General features: G+C 41.0%; 1 protein-coding gene across 2 annotated transcripts in view; it reads right to left on the reverse strand.

Annotated features, from left to right (window-relative positions):
• The window catches only part of NPAS1 (neuronal PAS domain protein 1), a 444390-nt gene that overhangs the window by 159435 nt on the left and 265938 nt on the right, over positions 1 to 19017 (reverse strand). For both annotated transcript variants that reach the window (XM_069207656.1, XM_069207657.1), the window contains exon 3: positions 14811 to 14893. In XM_069207656.1, coding sequence (XP_069063757.1) covers positions 14811 to 14893 — 83 coding nt within the window. The remainder of the gene's footprint in view (positions 1 to 14810; positions 14894 to 19017) is intronic.

Here is a 19017-nt window from a genome sequence, read left to right on the forward strand (position 1 = left end):
CCTGCTGGAACAATGGAGTGCTTCGTTTTTTCCCCACCCTCCCATCCCTGTGTTTAGTCAAATGGGGGTATGTTCAATCATTGTTTGGAAGAGTGCAGAGGAGGAGTCATGTTTGGTCACTAAGAACAGGTAGACAACCTTGGCATCAAGAATATGTGCAGGCGAATTCAGGATGAATTGGATTGTTTAAGCATTTGGCTCAATCCGGGGCAGGGGTACTGCGGTCACTACTGGAAGGCTGGGGACGCCCGCTACCGCGATTTGTCCATAGCCAGCCAGGGTACTCCTTCACACGGCCCTGGGGATACGGGGGATGGTGGCCTGGTATAGGGACCAAGGTATGGCCCGGTTGGCCAAGGCCCACCTCCCAATGGGTGCCAGGGGGAATCCCTGTTTTGGGTAGCTCTGGCATGGTTGTTTGGGGGTCCAGCTGTTATGCTGGCCCAAGCTCCCTCTGTCTTGAGGGGACAAGTGAGTTCACCTTGGTAAAGACAACTTATGGAGAGACCGGCAGAGTCTTGCTCTGGTTCCAAGTCAATTAAGTCAAGTCAATTGAATCAGTGAGCACCACAAGGGCCTGAGGGTGGTCAATCATGACTCCTTAATTTTATATGAAATTTAATGTATTCATGTATTAGTTATGGAATATTTGATAGAAGATTCTATGTATTAGATATGACCATGCAACCACTATGCTGTATTATACTTATTGTCGTATTTATGTGGAAAACAAAACATTTTGTCGTGTTTGTGAATTGTAATAAATACGGCCGGAGAATGTTATATTCTCTAATGCAAGAAACCGGCTTGCATTGGGTCTTTCTTGTATAATTTTGTATATGAAAGTTGAGTAATTGTATGTCTGGTTAAAATATGACCGGTGTCGCTGCGGTCCCCCACCTGTGCCCTGGTGCCGAGTGTTGACGTGTCGCTGCCTAGGTGTGTCCCATGCCTGACGCGGCTGTGTCTCCCCGTGTGGCTCTGTGTTGCTGGTGGCATGTCACCGTTCAATCCATGTATCTCCTAATGCGTGTGTATGTTCAGACGCGCAGTGTTGAACAGAAGCTGACGGGCGCTCGGATTTTGACGGATGGATCAGAGCTCCTGTCTTTCCAGGAAAGCTGGGAGACAGGGGGAAGGGAATGGCGATGGCTTCTCCCTGACAAATCTGCATACTAAGGGGCTATTAGGGCTGATCAGGGCCTATTCCAACTGTCGAAATCAATAAGACACAGGCGGCAGCGAGCTGACAGCCTCCTCCGAGCCGTCTCTGGGGTCAGACGCTGTCGGGCACAAATCGCTTTTCTGTGACAGCCTTTGTTATCAGAAAATGAAACTTTAAGAGTTTTTGTTGTTTCGTATTTGATGAGAAGTAAAGGGGATAATTGCCTTTAAATTACATTGTTAAAAGTCTATGTTTTTATTATCAGGGCGGCATTTGCTTTTCGTGCTGCGCCATTCCACAGACCAACAGCGATAAAGAGACCAATGCAGCCCTGACAGCCAAAGTGAAATGTCTGCTTTTCACCCTGAATTCTAAACTCGCGAGCGAGTTCAATGTCACTAAAACCAGGGCAATTGTGGTCAAGGAGCAGTGAAATTGCCATAAATTTCACTTGTTAAATCTAAATACCTTCAAACACCTGATACTATCTCTTGTACATTTGTATTACTACCTTGCATTCTGTTTGTGTCACTGGTCTTTTGTTTTCTGCTATTTTTTTATTTTTATGTTGCTGTTTTGAGCTACTGTTTTGTCCTTTGGTGTTGTTATTGTACCTTTTTGAGTTTGCTATCTTGCGGTTTTTGTTGGCACTTCTTTTGTATTCGCTTTTTTCTTCTGATTCTATTTTTCGGCCAATAGGCAATTTCTTTTTTGTCTAACATTTTACCGTTCTTTCTTCTGTTTTACCCATTTTGACATTTACTTGTTCAACATCTTAGTCTGATCCCGTTGTATTTATTAATTTACTTATTTATTTATGTGTTTATGTTCAGTTTAGTCGTTTTCCTTTCGATAACCCTTTTCAAAACTTTGGCTTTTGTTCTGTGTATTGTTAACATATTGGAGTTTTTCAATTACCTATATGGCCCCTCGTTTCTCCACATCTTGCATCTTTGACTGATTACATTATTTTCCTTAAAATTTAAATGGAATTATTTTTCACTTTTCCTTTGCTTTATTTCTTTGCCACTAATTAGGCTTTTTTTCTCAGCTCCTCATTCTGTTTTGTTCTTTGATATTTGACGTTTTTCTCTTAATAGCTTGATTTTGCTCTGTTCGACTCATTTCTTTTTCTGCTTTGAACCTCTGTGTTTAACTATTTTATAAATCCAATCTGGAAAATGTTTGGTCTCCGTAAGGTTTTGTGTTCACCTTTCTATTTATGCATTTGCATTTGACTTTGTAAGTTAGGAAATCGTCTCAAGTGCCTGTACGTGCAACTGATATATTGTAGAATATCATTTAATTAGAGTGCTTGTGTGAGACAATACTGAATATGTTGTTGAATTGAAAATATAAGCATGTCAAGCTCACATTCCATATATAATATAAACATATGTTTATTACTTTCCTCACATTAATTACGAGTCTCATGGAATACAACACCAGAAACTGTAGAATCACAAGATTTGTGAGTAAGGTATAATATTCTAAGCTGAGTGTAACCATGAACACAATACTTTCGAGCACAGCAGGTAGATCAAATCACTTCCTTATTCCATCTCCGTATACAAGTATTAAAAATTAGAATGAAAGCTTAAAGGCAAAAAAGCATTGGCAAAGCCAATAGGTCCATCTTTAATATGCCAACATATGCAAAAACGGGATGCACCACAAATGATTTGCGCTTTGTCTCTGTGCAACCTGTCCCATTTCCAAGACTCTTATCGCTACAGTGTTTTGTTCCCTAAGCTTGTGGCATAGCATAGCCCAGCACCTCTGCTTTTGGAATACTAAACAGTGGCTTTGCAAACTTGGGGTATGGGCTTTCTGCATATAATGCATGTACAAGAAAAGGGAATAAATGTGTGATGATTCAGCGTACTTTGAGATGTAAAATAGTCCCTCATACACTGCAATGCACGCACTGCATCTGAGAGGGAATAATACATCAAACAGTCAATACTATGTGGTAAGAAATATGTTCTTGAGGTTGGAGCCAAGTCTACTCTTTTTATTTTAGCAAAACAATAACACTAGATTTTACAGGCAGCTATGCCGTCAAGCCAGGCCTAAACATATCAAAAAATAGCCAGGCTGAGATTTGTGGATACACAATATGATACAAAGGTATGATACAAAGGTACTTCCCAACATCAATCAAATGTTAATCTTCAAACTTAAAGGACAACATTCATGAGGTAGGTCAGTGCTGGCTTTAGCCAAAAAGCAAAATAACATACCAACATATACCCAATGGCCATCTTGAGTTCTTCTATAAATCGCAAAAGAAGAATACATTTCGGTATGGGTATTTACGAAGATAGTGCGCTGGATGGTACCATTCAGTAGTATGCACATGCTTAAAACGTGCAAAGAGGTGAGTGGTGCACAGGCATTTTGAATAAGCAGTGGGCCAAATTGCAAGATTTTGCTTTATCAAATTTCACAAAAAATCTGTCAAATTTTGTGACAGTCACTTTGCTGCTTGAAAGCAAGGGCACACCTCTCTTTCAAGATCATGAGACCGAATCGAGGGGAAAATGTCTCCAGCAAATCATTTTCCACATGAAACTATCCCCATCGGAAAAAAAATAATTTTCCGTACGTTTTGTGCATAATAAATCATTTTGCACAGTCTCAATTTAAATTATTAGCAGTGCGTGTGTTTCAGGTGACACACCTTACTTTGGGCTTATAGTTGCGTAACAAAGCTTCTATTCTAGTTTTACTGGTTAGAGAGAGAGAGAGAGAGAGAGAGGAACATTAAAACATATTAAGAGATTAATGCATATGTTTCAGAAATCTGTGGGTATGTTTCAGAAATCTGTGGGTATGCAGTAATTGTCAGGGTATAATGCTGATAAAATAGCTTAAGTGGTTAATGCACTTGCTGCAGAGATCGCTATATAATCTGCTGGTAACAGGTTTGAATAATTATAGAATAACTCAGAAGAGCAATGTGCTTGCTGCAGAGTGACCTTGGAAACCGTGGATTACACGTTCGTACATTAGTAATATTTATTGGTGGGTTGATAGGTTTCAAGCAGAGACCCTGGTAGGATCTGAATGAAGGTCACACGTTCTGATTGTGGTAAAACAGCTTAGTGAATTATACACCAGTTGCAAACTTTTCCATACAAATCGCCATGCATATGTTAAATGTGGGTATGTTGTACATGAATCATTTACTTTCCTAGATTTATAAAGCGAGTTCTATTAAGTCGGATAGATATGACTACCAATTATTAAGTTGCAAAAGAAGTTTCTTTGTAGTGTATGCTGCAGAGCATGATTACATACACCAACATACATTAAGTACAATCCATTATCTAATGTGCATTAAATAAGCTATTTTTTCTTTGGCTGTCTTGAACAAAGAATCCGCCACATCTTTTTTGTCTTTGTTATTCTTCAGTCATCACACACATGGTCTTCACTTTTACTTCTGAAGAGTGTTGTCCTTCTATCAGGCTTACTAACCTAAAACACAATATTTTGGTGAATTATCTCTTTATTATCTTGTAAAATGAAATGGCAGATCTCATCCTCGATTCCCCTGATGGGCTCCTGGGTCTGGGGACAATGGTGTCGCTGTGTCCAGCTGATCTTTTTGTGACTTCTGACATTCTCAGTTAACCAGGTCAAAACTGGGTCAAAAAGAAAGAATGATTGCCCTTGCGTTTTAACCCAGACCCTCTTGGAGAGGAAGTAGAAGGAGTGAAGAGTAACCTTCAATCTCCCCGGTCTCCTGTGGGCAGCTCTTCATCACACACTGACTGTGGGTGCCAATACAGCTCCTGCTAGTGTGCTAGTGTGTCAGTTTACTGGCATCCTATGCACTGACATCCCTAGCATAAGTAGTCCAGTCAATGGCAGCGCGCGCGTCCTGTGCTGTCATGACAAAGTCATCACTAATCTCAGAGACGTTTAAGGCATCGGCAAAGTGGATCTGGCCAGGGGCCCCAGCCTTTCAGGGGGCTACATGATAGAACCAGCTCTGTTCTGCATAGTGCCTTGCCATCATGGCCTTGAATATTTCCAAAACGTTGTTATAAATACAGTTTTCCTTTCATTTATTTTAAATGTGGATGATGTGTGAGTCTATTACAGACTTTGTGCAGAGAAATGTTGTTTCATGTAACATCTATAAAAAGTTGCATTTGGATCAAAACAGGAACTCACATGTGAGAAATGGGAGGGGGTCACCAGGAGTATATGCTGTAATATTAGTGAGCTGATGCTGTGTTCATTGCTTAATTTGTAAATAAATATGTCCAGTTCCTAAAGCCCCCCTCTTAAACATGCAGCTTCTGCAATTAAATGTGCAAACAAAGAATACTGAGGCAAGGTAATCCTGAAACCATCTCGGGCCTCTTCATTCCACTTAAAGCCACTCACTGCCCCCTAAGCTCACTTTTGCACCTTTCTGCTTTCTCCCATTGTGACACTTTTTCTTTTTTCTCTTCCTTCGTCTTTCTCACATGTGCCTTTTGTTTGCAGTAAATGCTTGAGACAGAAAAATAAGTGCCTTCCCTCCAAAATAAGGGCTGGTGCTCCGCACTGGAAACAGCAAGCACAAATTAAGCACTGGCTCGGTTACAATATTGAAAGCACATATCACAATCGCGGAATATTAGTTGTTAACACATTTAGAATTTGGACAAGTATGCCTGTGCACTGTTAGTGACCTGGCAAGAAAGGGCACCAAAGAGCCGAAAAAGGATCATGAATTTAAAGCTGTTCTGAACAGGTGCCCCCAAAATACGTTTGACACAGGGCCCCCCCAAATCCTTAAAATGACCTTGACTAATGTAAACAAATATGACAATCACTGATTTAAAAGGGCAGGGAACACCCGTTCCTGGGTACCTGTGCTTCTCTTTTGTAATTTGAAAGGGAGAGTAACAGAACTTCTCGGCAGAGACACAACACTGAACGGGAGAACATAGTCACCTCGACACGCAAAGCAAAAACTCTGGGCTGGTGACCATCTGCAGTTTTAGATTTCCATTTCAAGCTCTGTGTATATAGTGAACCTAGGGGAGATTTGCATTATGCGGAGTAATCTCAAATAATGTTTGGATTTTCACATTACAAGTTTGATGTGAAATTTATGAAAGTACGCCATGTTGTATAATTAAGATGTTTTGTCAACATGTCGCTGTAGTAGTATGGGAACAACGCAAATGACCAGAATGTGAGTGGCTGTCATTCACTGCAAGTGTATTTTGCGTTGTTTTATGGCCTGAAATATGCCCTTAGATCTAAAATAGACACGAAGATGCATTTGATGCTAAAATACATCACTAAATGCCAGATTTGCATTTTGCATAATTAGACATAATTTCAGATATCATTTGTGAAATTTCAATTAATGCGCCAAATGACATGATTTTCACACACCACTAGTGTAGAGCTAATGGTTAAAGGGTGCAGTCATCCACATATATTCTTCACTGCATTAAGCTAACTAAGCAATATTTTACTTCCTTGATAGAATCAAACTTTACAAATTGGAAAACTATGGATGATTTGAGTGGTGTTACTAATGCACATCCCCATGCATGTTCATTAATCCTGACCTGGAATAGCCAGGTACAAATAGTGTAAACGTAATGAAAAGAGCATATATTGGGTTGATTTGTCTTCAAGTGCCTGTAGGTACACTAGGATAGCAGAAAAAAAGCAGAGTAAGATTGTCATTCCTGGGAAATGGAGCTATGATTGTGATGAAGCATCTCTGGCCATGCCAGCACCACAAATTAGAGAGGGGGTAGGGAAAAGCAGAGACTCTCTGGCTTATGGTAGTGCGAAATAACAGGAACTTCATTAAGGTGTGTAATATAAATAGACCACTATCCACAAAGGGAGCATCAGTATATGGATTTAGTGAAACAATTGACAAGATGTTGATTGAAGTGGAGCGCCTTCTGATGGGACTTGAAATTGCCGGGTGTTGAATGGAGAATCCCCGCTGCTTCTGAAAGTGAGAGAAGGGATACCTTCGACTACATGCAGGGGGATGGTGTTTCCCAGGAAACAAGGAAAGCAGACATGGTTTTAGAAATGGATGTAGGGTTCAATATTTTAAAGCCATTTATCTGTCGAGTGGTATGTTTAACAAAAAAAACAGTGAGATAGTAGGCTGATGCTTAGTTTGTTAAAAATTAAGTTTGGGGACTTAAGGGTTTTCTTGGAAATCCACTGCTACCAAATACCTAGTCTTGATTCTGCCTCATTCCTCTCTCTTCCTCCAGCCTACGTTTACTGTCTCTTTATCTCAATCTTACAGGTTATTTACTATACCTTTTTTTCCTTTGTTACTGTTTTCCTGTCTTCCTATATCTTCCGTTTATGCTTTTTCTCTCTCTTGCTCTAAGTGAAGTCTCATGAAAGATATGTCCTGGTAACCAAAAATGAGAGGAGGGGCACCCCCATCAGCAGCAGCCATCACAAATTAAGGAATGCAGTCAGCACGCAAACCCTACTAGAAATTTCAGCTGTCCAGTTACTGGCACATAGTGTTTGCACATAAATTGAACCCGATATGTACAATTTGATTTTATCAAGCTGTATCTTGGAATTGGTGAATGTCTTCTATTAGCTGCTGGCCTAAGTGATATTTTTATATAAACAGTAGAGCTTCCCTTGCAGTGTAGGCTAAAGATATATGAATACATGTTCAGAAACACATGTACCACATCTAGATCCAGTACAAACCATTTGTTACTAGTCAACTGGAATTTCCACAACTTTGGGAGAGAAAAATTGTTAGCTACATCTTTACAGAGGTTTTAGAAGGAAAGGAGAGTTTAGGTACCATGAAAGAGCAATGGGTACCATACAAACATGTCAGGGACTTCAGTCATCTATGTTACCTAGTAAGTGCAATCAAAATGGGGGGTATCTGGGTGCTTATCAGAGGGGCAAACATACATAATACCAAAGGAGTATCTTTATATGGATAGAAAGAATCACACAAGTGTGTACAAAGATACACAAAGTAGAACATTTGGAAAAGTGTTAAGAATAAGATTGAGTAGCCAGCAGAGCCAAGGAAGAAACACAGACGAAAACTGCTAAATCCATGGAACAGAGACACAATACACTATTGGTACGTCAATGAACTGACATAATCGACAGTGGGACTGTGATGCTGAAGAGAGGAAGGAAATGAAGCTCGCATTTAGGACAAAAAAAGTTTCATGAACCCAAATGTTCATCTAGTAGTAAGAGGAAGACGCTACGCAATTCACAAAAGCAATTTCTACGAAATTTTGCAAACCTTAAGATAAATAATGGACAGTGACCCAGTGAACTTCATGCCAGGATACTGAAGTAGCTTTTAGAAATGGTGGCCAAAACAACAAAAAAAACGATTCAATGACATGATTGGAAAAAGGCATGTTCATGCAGGATAGGCGTCAGTTGGATTCAGTTATTCTCTGTACTAGGAAGTACATGTCAATAGAAAGGACATCAGTAGAGGTGGGTTGCATCACATTATATCAAGGGTCTTCATAGCAGCTTAAGGAATGTCACATCTACCACATCGCCCTCCAGCTACATCATAAAACGAATACATATTTTCTGTTTTTTAACTCCAGCCGTACTTACCTTGGGAGGTAAGTATTAGTGGAATTAAGAGCCTAAAATGTGGTGGTTGGTTGATGTAGATGATTTAATGTTTTTGCAGTGCAATATTATCACATGTTTTACAGTGACCAACCACTTAGGGTTGGTTATAAAGGAAGAAACAACATGATCTCTCAAAAAGAAAGTCAAACTGAAACGGTATTCCAGCTGTTCCAGTATTTCTGGGGACATATCGACCTGCAAAAGCGGATGGAAATATGTCTAGAAACTAGACCGGAATTCTAGAAAAGCATATGAAAAAAGTTGCATTGACATTATTGTCCTGATAATAGTCTAAAGACATGGTAAAACTGTCCGGTATCTGTGGCGGAGTGTGCGGTATTACCAGGCCTTATCAGCAGCACCTGTAATCAGTCACTGTGTGGGGTGTCACATATTTCAGTAATGTTTCCACTGCTCTCAAACCCAGAGACAAGTAGTTATGCACAGGAGCGGGTAGGTAAGACACAATTGTTTAGAAACGATGCAGCTATATGTTGTAGATTTATTTTTCTGCAAGTGATGGAAAAAAAGTCAGCAAAATTGTGAAAATCAGAACAAGTGCCTGGGATTAGGAAACGTATTTTGATGGAGTCAAGTGTAGGAGGTATAAAACCCTTCAGAAACATTACAGTCAGTTTTATAAGGTGATGCCTTAAAGACCGGCACACAGAAGAGGGTCTTGAGGTTAACAGACAACGTAAATGACCAGAAAGTAGCAAACAGTGCTAAGGCTCAATGTTGGAAGATGAAGGAGAAATGTAACCAGAAGGACAAACTTTTGTAAAGCCAGCAGGTCTCATTGATGGAGCTATTGACAATACCAGTGATTTTGCTGATGTTCTGCAGTAACCGAAGAAGGAAACGATTTTTATCAATGCTATACAGCATAAAGCATCAGCATAAAAACGAGTACAATGACGTTTACGTGTGTATGCATGCACTCGCTTCAAGAATGCTGTGACGGCGCAGCGTGATGACGTAGGTGCGCTCATGCATCAGTACACATGGCGGCACATACGTTATCATTCAGCCGTCATTTTGTTTCTTTTTTTAGTTTATCATGTCGGACACCACTTGGAGTAGTAAATAAATAAAAATAATGTAATCATGTGTGAAAGCATGTTTTCAATTTGGAGAGGCCCAGTTGCAAATGTGAGCTGCCAGGCTCTTCAAAAAACTAAGAAAGTACAAATAATTTTTGTAAAGGATAGCAGCATGAGAAGTGGGAGTGTAATGGAGAAGCAGATGTGGGAAGAAGGTAGTAGGGGGAGCAACAAAGGAGCTTGAGGCAGCTGGGAAGTAAATAAATATAGAATAAACAAACAACTGAGGTTAAAAAAGCAATGAATATAGGGGGAGGGAGCAACATAAAGCACTCAGAGTGAGGGCGTAATGTGAGGGAGAGAAGCAGCACATGAGTGAGAGAGCAAGAAAACACTTGCACTCTCCTGAAGTGCGAAAGGAAAAAAAAAAAAAAAATAGTTCCATATATGTGTGCAGTCGAAGGATTTAAGCAATCTAATCAAAGGGTGGTAAAGAAAAAATACTCCAAGAGAGGGACAGACACAAGAAAGGGAAGGAAAGCCATTGAATAAGAAGCAAGCAAATGAGATTGAAAAGAAAGCCAAACACTGTTAAGCAATGGGCTGGCCGTAAGCCCACTGTACGTTTTGGTATGGTCCATATGAGCTCCTTTGCAAACAGACAGCTAAAAGCTGTATGTTGATGAGACTAAAAAGGGTAATAAACTTGTCTCATCGCATGCCACTGGTAAGAGCTCACCTCAAGAACTCTATTGGCTTCCAGAGGGCATATATTGGGACAAACAAAGATTGCTTGCAGACATTCCAAGAATTGATCCCAAAATGGTCTTTGATTTAATCCTCAAAGTTCTATGAAGAAAGACTCAAGCTTTTAAATATGCATGCACTGTAAAAGAAAGAAGAAATTGGAGGGTACAAGGGACATTTTAATCCCCTGAAGGAATGAACGTTTTTTATGTGGAAGAGTATTTATAGATTTAGCTGTAAGAAAATGGAAATGAATCCCTAAGGATAAATAGCAACTTTAGGCAATATGTATTCCTTGATGAAGCTCAAAAAGCCTGCAGAACTGTGCAGTTGCTTGTGTTGGTGTTCCCAGTCTAGTGGACATGGTCAGTAGTCTCGACTTGATTGGCCATTTCGAGGCCTGCTAACGCAGGTTTGTACATGGCTCTTTGCATCATAATTGCATAGGCAAGATACAAAATGATGGAATGGATAGCGGAAATGCTGTTCAGATTAATTTCTAGCATATAAAACTGATTCAAGCAATGTCATCCACCATCTGTTTGATGTCCTAGTAGATGTACGGAAACCCCCCCAGCCCTTGGATTGCTAATAAAAGAAGTAAATGAAATGAAAAATTACTGTATTCAACACAGGAAGAATTGTTGTACTGAAAGACAGGAGGAAAGTCTGGAGACTATCTTATCTGTGTATCACTAATCAGCTTGGAAATGGGCAGACTTATCTTTGTGTTACTAATCAGCACGGAAATAGGCAGACTGAAAGGGCCTACTGGTTATTATCCGTTGTCAAATTCTATACTTCTGGTCCAAGACTATTCTTTCACATCGTCTGGTAGCTATCCATTGGATTACTTGCTCTGAACCTGGAGAAAAATCTCTACAGCTACAGAAATAACATGCCTTTGGGTCATATTTTGACTTGTAGGTCATAATCATCTCCAAAAGATTCTAGAAATGCACCTTTTCTCAATGTATCATAATTTACTCAGTATGTGTTTAACAATTCCTGCTAAAATTGCTAACAAATTTAAGTTGAAGTAGTTTGATGGAGATTATCAAACCTGTAGATGTTTATATTTTGCTTTCATAATTTCCGTAGGAGACCAATGCTTGTGAAAGGCTTATGGCCCTATACAATTTTAAGCATCAACCTCAAAGTCAGGTGTAGTGTAATTTGGAATCTTCCCTACCTCTCAATTACTCTTCCCCTCCCTCTCCCTCTTTTACTGCTTAAAACGGCCCGTAAGCAGTAAAGTTTATTTAGAATGTTGGTGTAAATTAATCTTTGCCAGTTGTGTTGAATAATTGAAGAGAGAAGATTGGGGGCATTTATTTTCCAATAAACTCCACATGTTTACATCTATGGCGCTGAACTCTACTTACCAGCATCAAAAGAGCAAGGTGAGAGAGGAGACAAAGATTCCAAATTACAACACTTTCACCACCTTGTTTCAATGAAGCTCAGCCTTTACTCTACTCCCACATGTCAAACATTTTGCACGGGGGCAGAATTATGACTTTTTCGAATTCAAATTTTTTTGGGGGGTTACTCCTAGAAACCTGTGCTTGTTGCAGCCTTTCCAGCTTAATTCTGTAAAACGTTTTTGAATAACTTTTTCACTTTGAAGGAGCGATTTTCTCAACCTCTAGTTGTACTTGTTGTACGATTACATATGGTGCAAGGGCACCTTTTTGCAGTGGCCCAATTGTTTTGCTCCCCCCCCGCTACTTTGAAAATGATTTTTCCCTGCGGAGGAACCCTCTTCTCCCAACACCCAAGAGTTTTGGGAGTGTTCTCTTCCATATCCCACACTAGAAAAGATTACTTGAGCATTTGATGCGTAAGACACTGACCATTTTCAAGGTAGGAAACGGGTTAAGAGGAGTACGAAAACATCTTCAAGCTCTCAAAGTCGTCTGCGTCACCTACTTTTCTGGATAAATCAATTCCCACATCTTCAGTCAGATCTGCTTATGCTCAGTATGTGATGATTGTGGGTTGATATTGCTTAAGAGTAAAACAATTAACAACTGCAAGGTCACCTATAGTGAAAGCATTGCAGTCATAAATCCAGCTATTTCATTGTATATATCTAACTTACATGCTCAAATTGCTTCATGAATTGGGCTCCTGGGCTCCACAGGGAAAATGCTGGATGGTGCTATACTTAAGATAATTTGTCAACAGTAAGGCATGATTCGCAGGCATGAAATCCTGTTAAAGGTTGTCGGGACTAACCAGGAGTGGAACTGTAATCCAAATGGACTTTCATCCTAAGAGTACAAATAAACACAAATGTTTAAATGGCGCCTGGCTGATCATGTTTAATTAATGTAGTTTATGTATAATTTTTGAGTGTTGTTTAAAGAGAAGGCAGCACAATAACATCAGCAAAAAAGATCTTCTTCTGAATGTAAAAGAAAGAAAGTGGAAAAACATGGATGTTGTTCCGTGTAGTCAGTGTTTTTCCTGGACCCAAACCTGGGAACCAAACCTATTGAAACCAAAAACAACAAAACATGAAAATATGCAATAAAAGGTTCATGGCGCAACCCTACATCTGCTTAGTTGGAGATTCGGAGGCACATTTTGTCAGACCATTGTTCGGCACCTTTTAGTATTTTTTTTTTTTTTTTTTTTTTTTTTTGCATACAGGTCTATTTTCCTTTTGCTATGTACTTCTCAGGAAACAGAGCTCCTTAGACAATGTTAGACGGTTTTACACTAATGAGTGAACTAGGGGTAGTGGATGCAACCAAATATATTCCTCCAACGCTTCCACAGAGCAAACTCCATCTTCCCTTGAGCACCAGTCTTATTTCACGTGAAAGGTATACATTCCCTCTCTCAAGCCAAGCCAGGAGATAGACTTGTTGGTGTACTAGGCAAAATGGCATTTTGGGGTTTTTCTCTTCTGTCAATGGGGCCATATTGGATGCTTTCAGGACAGCAGTAACCCTTTTTCCTACACACTGGAATGTGACATCACTCCTGGAATCTGGTTCAAGAGACCTGGAGAGAGAAGGGAACTTCCTAATCTATGGGGATTGAAAACGGGTTTAAATCAAAATCAGTGTTTTAAAGAACATCAAAAGATAACCGTGAAACACTGCATTAAAATAAAGGGAAATAGCAGTTCTGCTGTCTCCTTGGCAAGGTCCGAACTCATCAAACAGAATAGTACGTATATTAAAAATAAGGAGAAAAAATACAAGAAAGATGTACTTTCAAGGAGGAGATGTGTCGCATTATGAGGAGATGAAGATATTTCCTGACAGTCCAGTGTCAGTGAAAGACCAATAGAACTAGAGAATGGACAGCTATAGGGGCTTCTGACATGTAATTTATCACCACAGACCCACCAACCTTTTTTAGAGATACTTACCTGTTCTGCTTTCATTTATCTGCAGGCCTCACCTCTAGGAGACAAGCCCATTTGTCGTTTGTGGACATCAGTAGTACACTTCTGACATGGCTGCCCCACCTCTGGCACTTCAGAGCAGAGCAGAAATGGCCTCTACCGAGCAAGCCTTGCTGAAGAGAAAGCGCTCGCCTTTCTTCTAGAAAGAGACAGACTCATATCCCTACCTCTACCTCTCTCTGTCTCTGTCACTGATGGCAGAGCGACAGGCGAGGCAAGGAGGATTGATAAATTGCTGTTTAAAATATTACCATACGCCACTTTCGACAATTAGCCAACTACCCTGGGAGACAGCTGTAATGAGGGCTCAGCATTAATAATTAGTCATCTCTGCATTTGTATCCACTGCACTTGCCCTGCAATGTCAGGGTCTGGGTGAAAAGCAGGAGGTCAGCGCAGACTAGGGGTGAGCAGAGTGCACTCCCGAAGAGAGATGCTGAATGGGAAGCATGTGTAGGTTAGGAAGTAAGGTGCCCCTTTGGATTAACTACTGCGCCGACACCTGGTGGGACCTACCGATAGAAGCTGCCTCGTCTCCCCTAACCTGAAACTGCAATGTGACAGTGGCTGCACAATAGACCTCAGTGCTCACGGCATGAGGGGGTGCTGCATACAGTGCACGTATAGAATGAATTGTTGGCCATTAGTTTGAACTCCGCGAGCATCACAGGACCTTCTTCAGATCAAAAGGACTGGTCAACCTCAAGTACACTTTACTCCCACTAGCAGTCACAGCTTCCCGCAGATGTTAACTACCCCCCAGTCATACCCTCCACTCCCTTTGACTCACCTGCAATATGTGTCCCCCAAGGTTCTGCTCAAAGAGTTCCGTGGATAGGGCGGCTGCTAAATTTCGTGCCTGCGAGCCCATAGCTGAAAGAGAGAAAGACACATTTGAAATGTTTTTTTCCATGACAACTGGCTCAAAAAATGTAGAAGTATTGAGGATGCTGATTCATGCAGAGTCTTATAACATCTGATGGTACGGTCATAATTTAGAAGCAAACTGTCCCAAACAAGGGGACCACAATCAAAACCAAGATGTGGCAAATGATCAAGAGCACCTATTGATGCCAAATAAAAGGGTTTTATATCAATGTCATTGAAAGGGGCAACACTAGCATTGCCAAGAAAAGGTGATACATGTGAATGGAGCATCTAAGGGGACCACTTACCATGCCGAGGGCAAGGAAGGGCACTAGAAATGCTAAGGAATGGGGTCACTATTGGGCCACTATTCATGCCAATGAAAAGGTGACTCAATGAATGTGAAGCAGAGGTGTGCACCCATCGATGCCTTGAAAGGGGAATCACTTGTAATGGCAAGGAAACACTAAGGAATTGGGGAGCAGTATAAATGTCAATTTAAGAGGACATGTGTCGATGGAAAAAAGAAGGATTCTCTAACAAGGGAAAACTCTGAATTCCAAGGACAGAGGAAGATAACACTGTCAAGAAAAATAGTAAAAATCTTAAATGGAAATGCTCAGCTCAATTGTGCAATTCTTATACTTAGATTTCTCAACACCAAGGAATTGCACTGGTGGTGTCTCACCTTTCCACTAACGATGGTTACCAGATAACCTACTTTGATGGGCAAGACCAAGTTTCATTTCTGTGTTTTCATTTAACGGTCTACTCCATTCCTTGATTTATAATGTTGGGTCACTACAAAGGAATTAGTAAAACTGGAGTATCAGATTACAATGGTTTGTTAGGCACAGAATCTGGTGCCCAACATGACAGTGACACAGAGTTGTCCTTTTAGCAACGTGACACATCTCCACGTGAGTAAAGATGCATGGTGACACACAGTCAAGCCTGTCCTTCGGCAGTGAGATAACCATGAGAGGAAAATACCATTTAGACCAAGGTCCATCCCATTCAACTCTATTCTTCAGTTATTCCATATCTCACCTTGGAGACTGAGATCTAGCCTGTGGTCTTCTCACAGCTAGGAACCCAAAACTTAAGAATCTTACTCCAGTGGATGGCTTGCTTTTCAGACCAAAGGTATCTTTTTGCAAATGGCTATTGCAGTTGGAAGTACAAGATTAATGGTGTACCCCTTCATGTCTTCTCATTTATGTATATCACCCAAGAGAATGTGGTAGGCCTTTGGTAGAAATTGTGTCTTTTTGTTGGCAGAGGTATGCACCAAGTAGGGACCACAATACTAGTCAGGGTAAGTCACAACACGATCCAAATTATCCTGTGCTCACCCTCTGGTAGCTTGGCACAGAGCATGCAGGCTTAACTTAGAAGGCAATGTGTAAAGTATTTGTGCAATAACTCATACAGTAACGCAGTGAAAACACCACAAAAAGTACTCCACACCAATTGAGAAAAATAGATATTATTTATCTGAATCAAATAAGATCAAAACGTCAAAAATCAAATATGCACAAGTCGAGATATCACTTTTTAAAGGTTTAAATGAATCTCAATACTTAAGAATCAGTAGTTATACCTTTGTTACACAAAGTACCTGGGATGCGTCAAAAATAACAACGCAAGGGGCCGCAGAGGAGAAGATGCATTGAAAAATAAGGCGCTGCGTCAAATTTTCCAGTGTGGCACAGACAATGTGTAATTTCTTTCCACGCTGCAAGGTGATGTGTCGATTTCCAGAAGTGCAGCCTTGGTTCCTCACTGCGATGCAGGGATATTTTGATGCCCAGGGATGATGCGTTGAAAAACCTCAGGCACTGGTAGAAGGAGCAGGCGCTGCATCAATCCGGTAGGCAATGCAGCAATTTTTCCACCGCGTGGCAGGCGCTGCGTTGATTACTGCAGGCGTTGCAATGATTTTCCGACGCACAGGGATTTTCTTCTCTGGGGTGAAGTCTTTGTGGCTCTAAGACTTCAGAACAGGTGGCAAGCTCAATCCAAGCCCTTGGAGAGCACTTGTGGGGAAGGCAGAGTCCTTCCAGCAGAGTCACAGGCCAGCAGGCAGCAGGGAAACAAGCAGAGCAGCAGTCCTCCTCAGCTAAGCAGTCCAGATGAGTCCTGTGGGCCAGTCAGTCCCTCTGGCAGTGTCCAGGTGTATATCAAGGAAGTGTCTGATTTAGTGGGGTCAGAGACCCAGTATATATACAGAAAAGTGCCTTTGAAGTGAGGGAAACATCAAAGAGTGGTTTGAATTTCAAAAGTTTCCTTTCAGCTCAGTCCTGTCTGCCATGATCCCTGTGGGGGTTATCAGTCCTTTGTGAGAGGCCACTGGCCTTTGAAGTGTAAGAGAGAGGCCCTCTACCCTTTCTGCCCAGGGAGACACATTCAGTATACAGATGAATGCAGATGTTACTGAGTGTACTGTGTTTATGACTACCTGAGTGGAATGCACAAGAGAAGCTGTCAACCAGCAGAGACCAGACATGGATTGGAGACAGGCTGTAAGTCACAGATGGCAGTAAGTGCAGAGAAATGCCCACTTTTGAAAGTGGCATTTCCAAAATAGTAATAATAAATCTAACTTCACCAATAAGCAGGATTTTCTATTACCAATCTGGCCATACTAAACATGACAGGGCTACTCCTTCCATATTAGAATCCACCACTTAGAAGTATATGAAGGCAGTTCTAATGCTAGTCTTTGAGAGGAGCAGGCCTCACAGTAGTAGAAAATTAATTTGTGAGTTTTTCAATACCAGGACATGTAAAACACCTATGTACATGTCCCACCTTTCACCTACATTGCATCCTCCCCTATGGGTTACCTAGGGCCTACCTTAGGGGTGACAAATATCTAGAAAAGGGGGAGTTTAAGGCTTGGCATGTAGTTTTAAATGCCAAGTTGAAGTGGCAATGAAACTGCACACACAGGCCTTGCAATGGCAGGCCTGAAACATGGTTAAGGGGCTACTTATGTAGGCGGCACAATCAGTGCTGATGGCCCGCTAGTAGCACTTAATTTACAGGGCTTGGGTACATGTAGTGCACTCTACTAGGAACCTACAGGTAAAGTAAATATGCCAAGTAGGTAGTAACCAATGTTACCATGTTTAAGGGGGAGAGCACGTGCACTTTAGCACTGGTCAGCAGTGGTAAAGTGCGCAGAGTCCTAAAACCAGCAAAAACAGTGTCAGACAAATGGAGGGAGGCAGGCAAAAAGTTGGGGATGACCACCCTAAGGCTGTCAGGTCTAATAGCCTTGTTCTGAGGTACCTAATAGCACATGATTAGCACAGCCTTAGCTCATTTAATAGGTGGATCTTCAGATTAAGTGATATGTGCTGAAACTTGGATAATGTATACTACTACGAGATACAGGTTTTTCGTTACATGCATAAATGCTAACACTTGGTTAAGATCTCAACCTTCTCAGCTTTTAGTTTGGTTGTCTATGGAAAACTTAAAAAGTGCTCCCAGTTTTAACCATGCCTCAATGGCATGGCCGGCGACTCATCACTCTCTTTCTTGATCTAATGCCATGAAGGCAGGAGAAGTTTCATCAAAAAGCAAACCGTGTGCCTGAGCAGTATTTTCTACAGCTGATTCTTTAAGGCTCAAATGTATTTAGATTAGAGGTCTACTGAGGGCATGTTAGGCCTTGGATGGAGTAGCACGACCTCTTGGTTTAGAAAACTTGAGAACCAGCCACAGCTTCTGATGTTGATGTACATAAAGATGTCTTCAGAAACTATGGCAAGAATCATTTAGCATTACTTACATGTGTTTGTATGGAAGACAATACTGCTGGGTGCTACCCTAGGCACCGCTTACCTGGGGGGTTCCTCCTGATCTAAGAAAGCCCTTTATTCACTTGTTCAGTTGTTGACAGCTGTGTTAAGGGCAATGTATTTGAAACCTTCCCCACGCTGTATTTTCAATAGCCTGCACCTTGACAATCCTTATTCTTTTGGAAGGGGCCTTGGAATCTGCCTGTCTGTTGCTATGCGTTTAAATTTTAAGGGGCCAGGACAGTGATGAAAGATATTGCATAGTGTTTGTAATTAGACCTTACGGGTCTCTACAGCACAGCTCTTGTGACTAGTTTG

This window comes from Pleurodeles waltl, chromosome 9 (genome assembly GCF_031143425.1).
Source record: "Pleurodeles waltl isolate 20211129_DDA chromosome 9, aPleWal1.hap1.20221129, whole genome shotgun sequence".
Classification (NCBI taxonomy): domain Eukaryota; kingdom Metazoa; phylum Chordata; class Amphibia; order Caudata; family Salamandridae; genus Pleurodeles; species Pleurodeles waltl.